General features: G+C 41.7%; 1 protein-coding gene across 5 annotated transcripts in view; it reads right to left on the reverse strand.

The window, feature by feature from the left end:
* Positions 1–17,843, reverse strand: part of arnt2 (aryl-hydrocarbon receptor nuclear translocator 2) — a 462,386-nt gene that overhangs the window by 135,673 nt on the left and 308,870 nt on the right. For all 5 annotated transcript variants that reach the window (XM_043677623.1, XM_043677621.1, XM_043677622.1 and 2 more), the window contains 2 exons: positions 15,493–15,568; positions 15,161–15,284 (listed from right to left, as the gene is read on the reverse strand). In XM_043677623.1, coding sequence (XP_043533558.1) covers positions 15,161–15,284; positions 15,493–15,568 — 200 coding nt within the window. The remainder of the gene's footprint in view (positions 1–15,160; positions 15,285–15,492; positions 15,569–17,843) is intronic.

The raw sequence follows: 17,843 nt of genomic DNA on the forward strand, positions 1-17,843 counted from the left end.
GGGTAGGGGCGGGGGCGGAGAGGTCGGGAAGAGGTCGCTTTTCCTCCAGGCGTCGTGTGGTCAGGGTCTGGCGATGGAGGAGGCTTCCTCCATCGCCAGACCATGGCAACACGATGCCTGGAGGAAGAGCGCCTCATCTTCTGCCTAGGAATCCTCCAGCCACAAGGGATGAATGCAGATTTCTCCAGCTTCCTCATTTCCCCTTCCCCCACCTTTTCTCAGTACCAACCCTCAGACTCAGCACCTCCTTCTTGACCTGTAATCTTCTCCCCGACCTCTCCGCTCCCACCCTCTCTCCGGCCTATCACCCTCACCTTAACCTCCTTCCACCTATCGCATTCCCAACGCCCCTCCCCCAAGTCCCTCCTCCCTATCTTTTATCTTAGCCTGCTTGGCACACCCTCCTCATTCCTGAAGAAGGGCTTATGCCCGAAATGTCAATTCTCCTTCTCCTTGGATGCTGCCTGACCTGCTGCGCTTTTCCAGCAACACATTTTTAAGCTATTTTCATTTTAGTCAAACGTTTCCTTTTAATGTATGTAAAGAAGCTTTTATACTCCATTTTATGGCTTTTGCTAGACTGTATTCATAGTCTATTCGCCCTTTGCTTATTAGTATTTTGGTCCTCCTTTGCTGTATTTTAAGAAACATCTCAATTCTCAGAACTACTGGTATGTTTGGCAACTTGATGGACCTTTTCTTTTAATCTTATAGAATCCCAAACTTCCTTTGCCAGTTATGATGGTGACACTGGACAAATCAGATTCCAGACTGAAATGTACCCAACAGATCACGTGTTTATGTTTTGCAGGTGGTTCTCATGGTGTTAAGTGACTGAAATATATTCACATGAGGACACTGATATTCTTGAAAAACAGAATATATGTTTATGACACAAAAATAAAGAACAACAAAACATAACCTTTGATACCCTTACTGATTAAAAAGTTGTCTATATCAGCCTTGAATATATTATTGAACCACCTTCAACAGCCTTTGAATTCCACAGATTCAAAACCTCTCAAAGAAGAAATCCTTCCTCACTTTGCCTTACATGTATGACCTCTTATTCTGAGATGATGTCCTCTGATCTGAGACCCTCTCACAAAAGGAAATCACCTTTCTGCATCTACCCTGTCAAGTGCTCTAAGAATCTTGTATGTTTCAATAAGGTTGTCTCTCATGCACCTCTGATTTACAGTCAGAAACAAGGCAAGTTATAATAGGCAACAAAGAGATGGCAGACCAATTACTACGTGTTTTGGTTATGTCTTCACAAAGCTGGACACAAACAATATCCCAAAATCACAGTCTAGTCAGAGAGAGGAACTGAAGGATATCAGTATTAGTAGGGAAATGCTGTTTGGGGAATTGACACTTAATCCCCAGGACTTGATAAATCTACATCTTAGAGTACTTAAAGAAGTGGCCCTAGAAGTAGAAGCATTGACAGCCATCCTTCAAGATTCTATACTCTGGGACCATTCCTAGAATTGGAGGATAGTTCATGTTACACTCCCATTTAAGAAAAGGAGGAAGAGAAAGTTAGCCTGACATCTATAGTCGGGAAAATGCTCGGTTCCATTATTAAACATTTAATAGCAGAGTACTTGGAAACAAAATGCCAGGATTAGACAGAGTTTGCGTGGATTTATAAAAGGGAAATCATGCCTGACAAATCTGGAATATTTTGAGGATTACAACACAGAGTCCAGTGAATGTGTCTTCCTTGGATTTTCAGAAGGCTTTAAATAAATTCCCAACAAGAGACTAACATTTAAAATTGGGATTGGGGGCGGTGGGGGTGGGGCGTAGTGTACTAACACGGGTAGAGAACTGGTTGACAGACAGAGAGCAAGGACCAAGAATAAACTAGTCTGTTCCTGAGTGAGAGGTAGTGACTAGTGGGCAAACAGAGGGATCAGTGCCAAGAGCCCAAGTATTCACAACATAGATAAATAATGTAGATGAGGGAACTCTAAGTTTGCAGATGACACAATCTGGGCACAAGATTGAGCTGTGAGGTAGATCCTTCAGTGTGATTTGTACAAGTTGAGTGAGTGGGCAAATGCAAAACAGATGAAATATAATGTGGACAACTGTTGAAGTTATCCACTTTAGTGGCAAAAACAGGAATGCAGATTATCTGAATGGTGATAGATTGGGAAAGGGGGAGGTGCAACAAGACCTGGGTGACCTTGTCCACCAGTCATTGAAAGTAAGCAGGCAGTGAAGAAGGTAAATAATATGTTGGCTTTCATTGCAAGAGATTTTAAGTACAGGAGCAGGGATGCCTTGCTGCAATTATACAGGGCCTAGAAGTGCAACCACACTTGGAATACTGTACAGAGTTTTGGTCTCCTTTTCTGAGGAAGGATGGTGGAAGTAAAATGAAGATGCAGCAGATTGATTCCTGGGATGCAGGACTGCACGACATATGAGGAGAGACTGATTGGTTACGACTATATAGACTGGAGTTTAAAAGAATTGGGTGGGGGGGGGGGGGGGGGAAGTTTTACAGAAATCTATTCTAAAGTTCTATCAGGACCAGACAGGGTAAATGCAGGAAGGATAATCTCGATGTTTGGGAAGTCTAAGAACACCGGTTCAGCCATTTAGTACTGAGATGAGAAATCTCTTCACCCAGTGGAGAGGTCGTGGAATTACCTGTCACAAAAGCAGTTCAGGCCAAAACATTGAAAGTTTTCAAGAAGGAATTAGTATTAATTCTTAGGGCTAAAGGGATCAAAGGGTACTAGGAGAAAGTGGGAACATGGTCCAGAGTTGGATGATCAGCCTACTGAATATTGGAGCAGGCTCAAATGGCCAATTGGCCTACTCCTGCTTCTATTTTCTATGTTTCTGAGTGTCAGATGCAAAATGGAGAAAATGGGTCTGTTTGGCTGACCCGATGGTTTGATGTCACTCAAAGCAATTGGGGATACAGAGGAAGTCGCCAGGATCTGGTAGTATTATTCGGAAAACAGAAATACTGCAAAGACACAGTCACTTAGGTAGCAGTTTTAGGGTAACAGAGCTATCATTTCAGATGCTACCTCATCTACAAGAGCTTAAGACATTTGCTACTTTTTATTTCCGATTTCCAACACCTGCCTTATTTTGGTCTTGTTCTGATAGTGCTGGAACAAAGGCATGGTCTGGCAACTTTGATGGGAGGAGAGTTGAGAACATTGAACTTGAGCTACCCCTTACTTATTTTCAATCATTGGCTCTTCTGCCACTACATTCCTGACTTCTTCTGGGTCCATTTCAGAAACTAGACAATTCACCATTTGCTTTTTGTTTCATCAGCATCAAAACCAAAAGTGTAAAATAATGAATTTTCTGACCTAGATTGTCTTTATTAAACTAAAAACAACTGATTGAAGCAAAATTACAATTAGATAGTTTTCAAATATAATACAACACAAATGCTTCATTGTCTTTCTCAGGGGGATTGTTTTCTAACTCAAACTGGAGGCGTTTTGATAAGGGGAACTGTCATTAACCAAATCAATAGTTAATCACTAAGAACCACAAACATTCAATTGAATCTCGTGTTATTTATCATTTGCATAAAAAAAGTGAAATCCTCTTCAACTTTTCGAGTAAAGTGAGGATAAGAAATTCATTCTCAATTTTGACATCTTTTTTGTTTTGCCTTCTAAAGGTCAAAAGAAACCCGAATTTGTTAATCACAAATTCCAACTAAATGTCAATATAAAACTTGGGCAAGAGGTGGCAAAGAAAAGTAGCTTTTAATATTTTAGAGGTGAAACTTGTTGCAATAATAGTTTGCGAGTCCAATCTCCTGGGTGCGTCAAAGCTTTTTGGAAAAGATGATGATACATGCAGGTTAACGCAATACACACTTTAACTCAGAGAAACCTGCATGCGGACAAATTTGGCAACCTACTCATATTCTACAGATGTGCGTGGTAACTCTAACTGTTCAAAGAAGAAAACAGCTGAAACTAATGTTTTTCTGTATATATTGTTTTGATATTAACTTCCAAAGTGAAGGTAACAGAAGTTACAAAATAACATTCAGTAGCAAAATTGAATCATGTTGATGTGAAATAACTAATTTTACTTTTTTAAAACCTAATTGGTTACAATTTACGTTACAAGCCACTCAGCACAAAACCTATTTACGTGACACAAAAACCTCCTCCTAACTTGTCTTTCTCATCCTACCAGACATTCCTTTCTCCCTCACATAGTTCATCTGAAATCTAAGAAATAAATGATCTGCTGCATGCTGTGATGGAAGGTCACTGACCTGAAAAGTTAGCTCAGCCTACTCTCATATTGGAGAAACCAAAAACAGACTGGGTGACCACTCTGCAAGATGTCTCTGGTCAGCGTGCAAGTACGCTCCCGACCTTCCAGTAGCTAGTCATTTTAACACAGCATCCTGCTCGCATGCCCACGTGCCTGTCCTCAGCCGGCTGCAATACTCTAGCGAATCACAGCACAAATCTGAGGAGCAACTGCTCATCTTCAAACTAGGCACTTTAGAACTTCTGGGCTCAATGTTGAGTTCAATATCTTCACACTGTGAACCCACTCCCGTTCCTTCCCTTTCTTTTAGCTTTACTTATTGCATTCTGTCACATGTCCTCTCCCCCTCTCCCCACTCCAGTGGGAACATCTGTTCTTTCCAGTCTGGTACTTAGACACATCATTGTTCTGCCATTCTCATATTCCAATCACTTAATCTGCATTATCAACATCCTTTCTCCCTCGGCACTTTACCCCCTAATCACCTCCCCCCCAACCACCCCCAACTATTGCATACATGTTGTCCCCTCCACACTTCACGTCAGCTCTGCTGAAGAGTCACCTAGACTCGATATGTTAGCTTTCTCGCTCTCTCTGTGGATGCTGCCTGACCTGCTGTGATTTCTATGTTAGCTCAGTTTCTCTCTCCTTAGATGCTACAGGCATAATGTCATACCAATCGAGTCATAGAGTTGTACAGCACAGAAACAGCACACACCCTCTGGTCCAACTCACCAGTGCCGACTAGGTATCCTGAATTAATCTAGTCCCATTTACCAGCATTTGGCCCATATCTCTCTACACCCTTCCTATTCATGTGTCTATCTATTCTAAATGTTGTTATTGCACCCGCCCCCACACTTCCTCTGGCAGCTCAGTACGTGCACACACCACCCTCTGCATAAAAAAGCTGACACTGAGGTTCCTTTTAAATCTTTCCCTCTCACCTTAAGTCTATTCTCTCTAGTTTTGAACTCCCCTATTCTGGGAAGAAGACTTTTGCTATTCTCTCTATCCACGCCCTTCATGATTTTATAAACTTCTACAAGGTCACCCTTCAGCTATTGACATTCCAGAGAAAATAGCCCCAGCCTATTCAGCCTCTCCACATAGCTCAAATTGTCCAAACCTGTCAACATCCTTGTGAATCTTTTCTGCACTCTTTCAAGTTTCACAACATCCTTCCTAAAGGAGGGAGACCAGAATGTTGAGTTTTTCTAAGTGGTACAAAGTAGGAGAAAGTGAGGACTGCAGATTCTGGAGATCCGAGTTGAGTGTGTGCTGCTGGAAAAGCACAGCAGGTCAGGGTGCATCCAAGGTGCAGGAAAATCAACATTTCGGGTATAAGCCCGTCATCAGTCCTCCTGCTCCTGAGGTGCTGCCTGACCTGCTGTGTTTTTCCAGCACCATACTCTCAACGATGATAAATGGTACAAGTGTCAGTTTCTTAATATTTTTGACTGGCTAATGCCTGCTGACCAGCTAATTTACAATTTGTGGATTTCCTACACTTAACAACTTCGCACTGGTATTTTTCGACTCACTTTTTGAGAGTTTGCTAATTATTTAGATCTGGTTTATTGTAACTCAACTTTGAGTAACTAGATGTGACAATAAAAATATGACAATTATAACTGAATGGGAGGTGCAAGACATTATCAGGTTGAGTGAAATGCCATGAGAAGTTAAGACCCAAACTGTAGTCTCCCTGTATTAGATCATTTAGAATAATTAGCCTCAGGTCCAGATGTCTTTCTATCCCTATTTTGAAGCCAGACAACCATCCTTTATTTTTGTAAATGTTATTTTAAATTAAATAATAATGCCTACAGCAATTGGGGAGCAAAGAAAGTCATGAAAAGTAAAGGAGAAAGTTGTTCTGCAGTTTTGGTGGGGATCCCGGGAGACACAGAAAAGAGAGGTGCTGCATAGTCACTAGTGTTAAGAGGACTGTCTTCCTATAAGTAGTTTCCTAACATAAAGGAATTAAGGGTTATTTTAATAGTCAAGAAATTAAGGAATTATGGAATTAAGAATTAAAGGAATTAAGGGTTATGGTGAGTGGGCAGGTAAGTGGACTTGAGTGTATGAAAAGATCAGCCATGATCTTACTGAATGGTGGATCAGACTGGAGAGGCCAGATGGACTATTCCTGCTCCTATTTCTTAGGTCCTAATATATATTGACATAGGAAGTTGGCTTCAGACAATACTCAGTGGAAGCACTCTGGCATCTGAGTCTGAAGTCTATGAACTCAAGTTCTACTTCAGAGAAATTTAGGCTGACATTTCAGTATAATATAAATTTAACAACATCAATAAAGTTTAATTTGTCAGTTCAGCCATTTCTGTTTTTGTGGTATCTTGATTTCTTGGATTTTCAAAATTGCACCAGTAACCACACATCGCAAGCATTTAATTGGCTGTAAGATACTCCATTTTAATTCAAGAATTTCGTCAGTAGAAACCAAAGTTTGTGAGAAGATTTGTAGCTTGGGTGCTCGTTGTTGTGGTTCTGTTCGCCGAGCTGGGAATTTCTGTTGCAGACGTTTCGTCCCCTGTCTAGGTGACATTCTCAGTGCTTGGGAGCCTCCTGTGAAGCGCTTCTGTGATCTTTCCTCCGGCATTTGTAGTGGTTTGAATCTGCCGCTTCCGGTTGTCAGTTCCAGCTGTCCGTTGCAGTGGTCGGTATATTGGGTCCAGGTCGATGTGCTTATTGATTGAATCTGTGCATGTGTGCCATGTATCTAGGAATTCCCTTGCTGATCTCTGATGGGCTTGTCGTATAATAGTAGTGTTGTCCAGTCGAATTCATGTTGCTTGTCGTCTGCATGTGTGGCTACTAAGGATAGCTGGTCATGTCGTTTCGTGGCTAGTTGGTGCATTTATAGTGATTTGTATCTGCCGCTTCCGGTTGTCAGTTCCAGCTGTCCGTTGCAGTGGTCGGTATATTGGGTCCAGGTCGATGTGCTTATTGATTGAATCTGTGGATGAGTGCCATTGCCTCTAGGAATTCCCTGGCTGATCCACAGACTCGATCAATAAGCACATCGACCTGGACCCAATATACCGGCCACTGCAGCGGACAGCTGGAACTGACAACCGGAAGCGGCAGATTCAAACCACTACAAATGCCGGAGGAAAGATCACAGAAGCGCTTCACAGGAGGCTCCCAAGCACTGAGGATGTCACCTAGACAGGGGACAAAACGTCTGCAACACAAATTCCCAGCTCGGCGAACAAAACCACAACAGTAGAAACCAATTGCAAGTTCTCACCCACATTCCAGTGAAAATGAACCATACTGACGTTTGAGTTCCAGCTATTCTCCCTTTCCTGCCAGACTAATCTGTTGATGAAATTTACTAACACTATAAGAAAGTCAACATCATAATGGTTTCCTCAATGCCTTCCCATCTCAAAAACTATCACCACTGCAAAGTATATCAAATGTGCATTATATCCAACTAGAAATGTTGATCAGCTATCCTTGAGAGCCCAACTCCTTTCATCTTGGGAGAAAATGGGCAGTTTACAGCACAGGGGTTTTGCTGAAATTGTACAAGGCACTCGTCAGACCATAACTGGAATCCCAAGAGTAGGTTTTGGCCCATTATTCAATGGCATTGGAGGTAATCCAGAGAAGTTCAACTAAACTGATACCAGGTATGGAGGACTATATTATGAAGAGAGGTTGAGTAAATTAGACCTGTACTCATTAGAACATAAAAGAACGAGGATGTGTTGTGTCTTCTTGTTTAGGTCTGTTGCTTAGGAATTAGCGGACTGTGCTTATCGTGTACCCATTGTTCCTGAATATGTAGTTTTGTGTGTGTGTGTGCGTGCGCGTGTACATGTACGTACACTCGCGTGCGAGTCACAGAGAGAGGGAGTGTGTGTGTGTGTGGGAGAGAGGGAGAAGGAGTGTGTGTGTGTGGGAGAGAGGGTGTATGAGTGTGTGTGTGTTTATGGGAGAGAGTCTATACGCTTGCGTGTGGGAGAGGGAGTGTGTGTGTGTGGGGGGGAGGAGGAGTGTGCATGGGAGAGTGTATAGTGTGATTGCGTCACCTGTAGTGCAACATGACCCCAAGACCCCGGTCGAGGCAGTCCTCACGGGTACTGAATATGTCTATTAACCTCCGCCTCAGAGGACATTTACCTGAAGATCCAAGGCCAAATGTCCTTGACTGCTGAAGTGCTCTCCCACTGGATCTTCAGGTAAATGTCTTTCGAGGCAGACTTTGGGATAGACAACAATGCAGAGTTACCGAGCAGAGGCTGATAGACACGCACACTCCTTCTGCCTCCCCGTGCAACAAAGGGTACTCTATTGGTCGTATCCCTGTCGGTCTTACGAGGAGGTCATTCTGGTTTTTTGCTATAACACTTTGAAACTGCCGATTGATGAGTTGAACATTGTATCCCATTCTTATGTGGGCATCCTTCAACACCTTCAGGAATCCAGTGTGTTCCTCCTTGTACGAACAGATCCTGTGTATGGCACAGGGCTTATCGGTAGGGGATGGCTTTTTTAATATGCTTAGGGTGGAAGCTCGAGGAATGCAGCATCATGAAGTTATTAGCTTGCAGTAGAGCGAGGTACTGAGGTGCCCATCCTTGATGGAGATGCCTGTGTCCAAGAATGAGACTGATTCGAAAGAATGGTAAGTATGAAGGTGGGATGAAACTTGTGGATATAACTATGAAGGTTTTTCAGTGATTCCTCGCCATGAGTTCAAAGGAAGAAAATGTCATCAATGTATCTGATGTATAATATTGGTTGGAGATCTTATGCAGCAAAGAAGTCTTGGTTGAACTTGTGTATGAAAATTATGGCATATTGGGGTGCAAACTTGACCCCATGGCTGTTCTGTGTGTCTGGATGAAGAACTGATTGTCAGAGGGGAAGATAGTGGGGTCAAGGATGAAGCAGATGAGTTGTAGGATGGTGCTTGGAGTTTGGCAGTTGTAGGACTTGTGGACTGAGGCTGTTGCCATGATGGCGCCATTATGGGTGTTGCTGGTGCACAGTGCGGAAACATCCATTGTGACGAGGAATGTTCCTGTTTCAATGGTCCGTGGGTGCTGAATTTCTGTAAGAAATCTGTAGTGTCATGACGGAAGCTGGGGATTCCCTGTACAATGGGTTGACACACCCAGAGAGGTCCTTACACAGGGTCCCATTGTCTGATTCGGTGAGATGTCCAGGTGTGAAGACAGTGTAAGTCTGCTACATGAGAAGTGTGTGGGATGAGAATGCATAGGGTACTCTGAACGACTGGACCAAAAGTCTTGATCAGTCTGTTGACTTCACGGGTATGTTCTTTGGTCAGATCGGCCTGTAGTGTTCCTGGTTGTTCAGTTCTGGTACACTTCCTTGCAGTAATCTGTTCTATTCTGTATGACGATTGTTCCTCCTTTGTCTGCTAGTTTGATGACAATGTTGCGATTGGTTTTGAGAGCATGGTTGGTGTTGCATTGTGATCAGGTGAAGTACTGCTCTACCTTGGGAGTGCGGCTGATGAATCTGGCGTTCACGCATTTCCTGATGGTTTGAGTATACATGCTCAGCCCAAGACAACAGCCCTCCAGAGGGGTCCAAATTGATTCCTCCTTTGGTCGATCCGCCAGAGATACTTCTGTCAACTGTTCTGGTTCATTTGTTGTCTCACTGCTGACATCTTGGAAGAATTCTCGAAGCCTCATTCGTCTGATGAATTCCTCTGCATCTGCCACAAGACCAATGGGGTCCATTTTGGTGGCGGGGCAGAAATTGTGCCCTTGGCTGAGAACTTCAATCTCATCTGGTTGAAGGGTGTGGTCAGGTAAGTTGACGATTGATTTCCCCGTGGTGATACTGTTTTCAACTGTGGTGCCAGAGAGGTCTGGCTACCGCTGGTGGTGATGCCATGTTTCTCCAGCTTCTCGTTCTTCGTATGTATGCAGATGGTGTAGTTCCATTGCCTCGTCTGCTTGGCAGTGTCTAAGAACTGTACCGGTGTGTCATGTGGGTAAGCTAAGATATGGATTCTATGTCAATTTCAAGGCTATGGTCCCTGCTGTGAAGAGATGATTGAGGAGATTCCGAGAGGCGTGATGGCAAAGTTAAACGGAACAGCCATGGGGACCAAATTTGCACCCCAATAATACCAACATTCTCATGCACAAGTTTGAACCAGACTTGTTTGCTGCACAGGACCTCCGACCAACACAATAACACCAGATATATTGAAGATATTTTCTTCCTTTGGACTCATGGCAAGGAATCACTGAAACAATTACATAGTGATAACAGCAAGTTTCATCCCACCATTAGAATGACCATGGGCTACTCTTTAGAATCAGTCTCACTCTTGGACACATGCATCTCCATCAAGGATGAACACCTCAATACCTCACTCTACTGCAAGCCGACAAGTAACTTTACAATGCTGCACTTCTCAAACTTCCGCTCTAAACATATGTTAAAAACCATCCTCTTTGGACAAGCCCTACACATTCACAGGATCTATTCAGATGAGAAGAACGCAACAGAATAGAACAGATTACTGCAAGGAAGTGTACCAATAACTGAACAACCAGGAACACTACAGAACACTTTCATTCGAACGGGATACAATGCTCAACCCATCAATTGCCAGTTCTGACATGCCACTGCGAAAACCATAATGACCTGCTCAGAAGACAGAAATGGGATGCGATCAATAGGGTACCCCTCATTGTCCAGTACTTCCCAGGAGCAGACAGACCACACCATGTTCTTTACAGCCTGCAACACATCATCTATGACAGTGAGACGTCGCCAAGATCTTCCCTAGGCCTCCACTTCTCATCTTTAAACTACTGCCATACCTTAAACAGACCATTGTTCGCAGCAAACTACCCAACTTTCAGGATAACATTGACCATAACATCATACAACCCTTTAGGGGCAGCCTCTGCAAGACCTGTCAGAGCATCGACATGGATAGTATCATTACACATGGGGACAGCACCTCATGCATGGCAGGTACTCATTTGACTTGGCCAATGTTGTCTATCTCATAAGCTGCAAGCAAGGATGCCCTGAGGCTTTGTATATTGGCAAATTCATGCAGTCATTACAACAACGGAAGAACGGACACTGTGCAACAATCGCCAAACAGGGATGTTCCCTCCCAGTGGGGGAGTACTTCAGCGGTCAAGGACCTTCAGCCTCGGATCTTCAGCTAAACGTTCTCCAAGGTGGACCTTGGGATAGACAACAACGCAGAGTTGAAACTTTATTGCTGGAACAGCACAGCAGGTCAGGCAGAGTTGCCAAGCAGAGGCTGATAGCCAGGTTTGGTACCCATGAAAACTGCCTGAACCGGGATTTGAGGTTCATGTCGCACTACAGGTGACCCCACCACACAATACACCCTCTCACAAAAACACACACTCTCTCTCACATGCGTATACTCCCTCACACTGGCACCCACACACAAGCTCTCACACACATGCATGCACACACACTCACAAATACACAAACTCTCTCTCCCATACACTCTTCTTCTCTCTCTCTCTCTCTCACACAAACACGCACACACACATATCTATGGGATGAATTTGTATTTGCAGATACATTCTATTTTGTTCAAAAATTTGTATTTTTATAAATTCCTACTTTGGAGATAAAACCAGACTGACTCCAGGTTAGGACACAGACAGACTCTAAACAAGACCTCATACATAAAATACATTGTCTGACCTGAGATGTCATCTGTTTTATACTGATAAAACTGAAGTTATCTCGGGGCAGTGACTTGAAAGAATTTCTTTCATTTGCATATTGATCAATTGAAATCTGCATCCCCATTCTAACTGATTAAAGATTTCACAGCCATCTTAGGTGTGTTTGATTCATTTGCATCAGTTGTAAGATCCTTTGATCTTTTATTTATAAATTCTGTGTCTAAGGTCTCCCTCTCTCACTCGGACCAGGAGGAGTAAGGCTCCAAAAGCTTGGGTTTTCAAATAAACCTGTTAGACTATAACCTGGTGTTGTGCAATTTTTATTCTTCTCCAATCTCCAGTCTTAGTTGGCCTTCTCATGCTAACTATACTCATCAACCCTTTTGGTCCCGGAAGTTTTTGTCTTGATCTAACTCATTTATCCTCCAGCAGATCCTAAGCACATCGCCTCATGCCCAGATTTCATAATATGTTATCTCCCCCTCATCCTCATTCTTTAGAGGCCAACCCCCTCCACGCTAATATCAAAATCTGAAGATACAGTTTCAAAGTATAACAATCTCATAAACATAACTGTATCCTATGATTTGGAGTGGGTTCAATCTGTACTCTCTGGAGAACATCCAAACCCAATGATCTTAACACCAAGTTTATTTGGTTCTTCAACTGGTGGAATCCTTTATTCTTTTACGGGATATGGATATCACTGGCAAAGTCAGCAGTTGCTGTCCATTCCTAATCGCCCTTGAATGGCTTGCTTAGCCAATTTAAAGGACAGCTAAGAGTCACCCACATCACTGTGGGTCTGCAGTCATATGTAGGATGGCAGATTTCCTTTTATATAGGACATCGGTGAACTCGCTGGGTTTTAATGACAACTGATGTTAATAGTTATATGTGCAGTGTTACTGAAACTATCTTTATATTCCAGATTTATTGATGGAATTTGAATTCCATTAGCTGATGTCACACAAACTGAATTCATGCTTCAAGGCATTAGCCTGGGTGTGTGAATACCAGTCCAGTGACAGTACCAGTGTAGAATATATCAGTAGCATTCAGTATGAAGTGTAAGATTACATAGATATTAGCTGGTTGATATTAGCCTGATTGAATTGATATCACTTGATCAGGTGGTGGGGAGTTATTGTCACAATTTACATCTCAAGCCACACCTAGCTGACAGTTTAGTTCATTTATAGGGATTGATGAATTGCTGAAAATGCTGTTTTCCGGAACATAATTTAGTGCAAAGCATTTTCTATCTATTCAAGTGAATGTAAACGAATCTTGGCAGAACACTGGAACTGGTCCAGGCCTACATCATTCCTCCCTCCATAGGCATCAAATAAAACATAGATTAACTGGCTATTTACCCCAGGACCTATTTCTGGGATCTTATTCTGTGCATTTTCTTACAGGTAATTGTTGCAATTCGAATCTAAGTTGTAGTTCTGAAATGCTTTAGGACATGTCAAGGAAATAAAGGAAGCTACTTGACATTACAGAACTTAAGTATTACTGAAAAGGAGAGACATGCTGTCGAACCATTTCCTCCTGCATACTTCAGGACAGACATAAGAATGCCAAATTTCAAAGGGAGAATTCAGAAATGGTGCAGGGATTTGTCTTTTGCAGAAATTGTGCCATTAAACAAAAGCTTAGGTAACAATCATTCTTTCAAGTATTTGCCATGGCAATGCTTTGAACAATCAGACTTGACTTCCTAATAAACCAGCACCTTTTCTCTATGCAGTATAAATATTACCACCTTTGAAACTTAGCATTCTTGTGTCTGTCCTGATGAATGCCAGACTATAAACTTCAACAGCAATACATAAGGAGGCACAACACTGATGCCAGTGTATACCATCATACCTCTAGACTATCTTTGGGAATCAGTCTTTCAATATATATTAATGATTCGGAGATGCTGGTGTTGGACTGGAGTGTACAAAGTTAAAAATCACACAACACCAGGTTATAGTCCAGATCAGATGATAGGTGATCGCCTGATGAAGGAGCGTTGCTCTGAAAGCTAGTGTGCTTCCAATTAAACCTGTTGGACTATAACCTGGTGTTGCGTGATTTTTAACAATATATATTAACGTTTTCTGAACTTCTTCATGCTGATGAGAAATGTTGGAACAGCAGAAGCTTGACTCTGTAATTTTTGCAACTCTTGATCCTTCTGCAGCAGCCGTTAAAGTCTTCTATTTGAAAGTCACAATACCAGCAACAGACAAAAAAAAAACATGCAAACATAGACAACACAAGATCCAAGAGTCTGGAACTGCTTTTCCATGAATTCTCAAACAGCTCAGAATTGCTGTCAGTGATTTATGAGTCACCAATGGAAGACAAACATACTTGACTATCAAGCAAATAAACACAAACAGACAGAATAAATTATATTCAGGATTACAATGCATTTCCAAGAGCAGAAGTTTACTTTGAAAAACTGAATTCTTTGTTCCACAAGCTTACAATGAAGTTAACATACTTTAATTAAGTATTCCCTAAACTTCTATTATGTCTGCTTTGTTTGAAAACATAACTGAAAGTCACAGATCTAGCTGGTGACACTCTGACCACAGGTTTGAAAAATGAATTGTAGAATAGAAATGGGCAATTTTCGATAATAGTTATTTAACAAATACCAAAGTTCTACTTCTTTGAACAAATTGTACAGGGTTAATGTTTGAAATTTTGAAAAACATCCTTGTCTGCTTTTTATAGCAGGTAATTTTAAGGAGCATTCCTTTAGAAAAATAAAAAAATAGCTTTTAAGAAGGAGGAAAGTATGTAACATTTTGGTTTTCTGTTTGAACACAACTATGAAGTTTTCATTAATGCTTGTTTTGTGTTTTAGGTTTATGGCTGTTGAAACATTTCAGCTATCATTGACACAAACTTCATAATTCAACTTAAAAACAGAAATTGCTGGAAAAAACTCAGCAAATTTGGCAGCATCTGTGGAGAGACAAACAGAGATAATGTTTCGAGTCCAGTTACTTTTCTTCAGAGTCATACTTGACTCAGAATGTTAACTCTGTTTCTCTTTACAGATGCTGCCAGATGTTCTGAGTTCCGCAAGCACTTCCAGTTTTTACTTCAGATCTCCATCATTTGCAGTATCTTGCTTTCATCATAACTCAACTTACCAGGAGAAATACCAGTGTAGATATCTGTGAATCTGGGGTCTCTGTCCTGAGAAAACAGCGGGTCAGTTTTATCAATTGACTTTCCATGTTCTTGGACACCAGCAGATACAGTTGCAACGGGCACCTTGTAAAATAAATAGTTATATGAAATCTACTATAGCCACCAATTCTTTCAGTAATGCAGACATTCATTGCCTAGAATATATTTTTTATGTGATAGTTATACAATTCAACATGTTGAACAATGCATCATCTGCTTAAGTATACAGTGTTATGCCATGGGCTAGGCCAACTTTGAAGTATTGCTTGTATAAATTCTTCGTATCTATTACCTGGGAAGGGTCATAGGAAGGTAGACCTTCTCTTGAACCCACTTCAAGCTCAGCTTGTTGCTGCTGCTGGAGTTGCCTAGAACATAGAACATAAACACATTGGGAAAAAACAAGTCACAACAGCACTCAGTGTAAGTACCTGCACTTCCAAGGGCAGAACTGGGGCTGCAGATCTTTACAAATGAAGAAACACTATCTCTTCTAGTCAAAACCTAACTTCTAAATGATTAGAACTTCCCCCTGCCCCCTGTAACAGCTGTAATCACAAACCAGCACACTATTAAAATATCGCATTCTGCTTTTATATCTGGTCTCAAATTTGAATTCCTTAATAATTTTTCAAAATCTATTAGAAATGTCTCTAACTACATTTCAGTAAAATATGCAATATAAATTAACATTTCAGCTGAGAGATTTTTAATTATAACTCTTATCAAAATCACTTAATTGAATAACTTCATATTAATATGCAGGTCCTGTTGTTCCCCGGTGTTTGCTACACTTGCCTTACCAAGAGATATAGGTGGCAGGTTTGTAAAGAACTATCAAAGGAGGCTTGATGAGTTACAGCAATGCATTGTGGAGATAGCATATACTGTTGCCATTCTGCCCTGGTAGTGTTTAAGGTGGCAAATGGGGTGAGAATCAAACAGGGTGCTTTTCATGGGTGATGTCCAGTTTAAGCATTGTTGGGGCTGTGCACATCGAGAAAGTGGAGAGGACTCCATCGCACAACTGATCTGTTTCTCGTTTGTGGTGAAAACACACTGGAGAATTAGCAAGCTAAATCGGTTCAGAATTACCATTATAGAGGCTGGCACATTTTCCCAGCATGTTTATGTGTTGTAGTATACTAGGTGGTAAACAATGAAGAAGCAGCCTGTACTGTGCTGTACTGTTCTACATAACACTGGCCTTGATGAAAACAGTCCTAAAGTAGGTCAAGGGAGCTATAGCTCAGATCTTCCCATTCCAGTTTCAATCTGTTGACAAGGTCATGACAATGACGTAATCAAGCAAGACAATCATGTTGAAGTATTCTCCCTGACTACGAGCCAGGAAGTATAAAGCACTACATTCCTTCACTGTCCATGGCTAAATTTTACAGGTAAGCAAGAAAATGATTGAGTCTGACACAAGGGAGTAAGGTAGAAGCTAAAATATTATAAACAAACCTTAGGAATTTTTGTTTTAAAGTCAGAGTCAGAGTCAATCTACACTGAATCACAAATTTAAGTCAATCAATTAAAATAATTCCTCATACAGTTTCCTTGAAAACACTATACCATTTGTAGTATTTGATAATAATCCAAGAAGGCTATTTTGAAACTCCATTCTGCAATGTGTTGCAAAAGGCATGCAATAATAACAATTCTAATCTATTGCTATCAAAGTGTGGAGTGATGTTGGACTGGGTGAACAAAGTTAAAAAATCACATAACACCTGGTTATAGTCCAACAGGTTTGTTTGGAAGAATAAGCTTTCAAAGCACTGCCCCTTCATCAGGTAGCTAGTAGGGCAGGATCAGAGGACATAGAATTTATAGTAAAATATTAGATTAGATAACTTACAGTATGGAAACAGGCCCTTCGGCCCAACAAGTCCACACCGACCCGCCGAAGCGTAACCCACCCATTCCCGTACATTTACCCCTTTACCTAACACTACGGGCAATTTAGCATGGCCAATTCACCTGACCTGCACATCTTTGGACTGTGGGAGGAAACTGGAGCACTCGGAGGAAACCCACGCAGACACGGGGAGAACGTGCAAACTCCACACAGTCAGTCGCCTGAGTCGGGAATTGAACCCGGGTCTCTGGCGCTGTGAGGCAGCAGTGCTAACCACTGTGCCACCGTGCCACCCACAAGTGTCATACAACTGATGCAATGTATTGAACAAACCTAGATTGTTGTTAAGTCTTTAATCACTTAGAATGGGAAATGCAAGTTTCGATTCATTCATGTCTGTGTTAACCCCAGAACTTCTTTCAAGTCACAGTCCCAAAATAATTTAAGGTTTCATTAAAAAAAGGTGACATCTCAACTCAGACAATGCATTAAAGATGTGAGGTTAATCTGTCTGTATCCCAACCTTGAGTTAGACTGGTTCTATTTTCAAAGTGGGAATTTTTAAATAAAATATCACATGGACTGACTGCCTGTAGATAGTGTGCTTCTTAAACAAAATAAATTGCACCTGCAAATGCAAATTCACCCCAAGACATATATTTGTGTGTGTATATGCATGTAAGAAAGACAGAGAAAGTGTGAGTGAGAGTCTGTGTGTAGGGGAAGGGGGAGGGGGGCAGGAGAGGGAGAGAGTGTGTGAGTGTGCATGTATGCATGCT

Source organism: Chiloscyllium plagiosum, chromosome 36 (genome assembly GCF_004010195.1).
Source record: "Chiloscyllium plagiosum isolate BGI_BamShark_2017 chromosome 36, ASM401019v2, whole genome shotgun sequence".
Classification (NCBI taxonomy): domain Eukaryota; kingdom Metazoa; phylum Chordata; class Chondrichthyes; order Orectolobiformes; family Hemiscylliidae; genus Chiloscyllium; species Chiloscyllium plagiosum.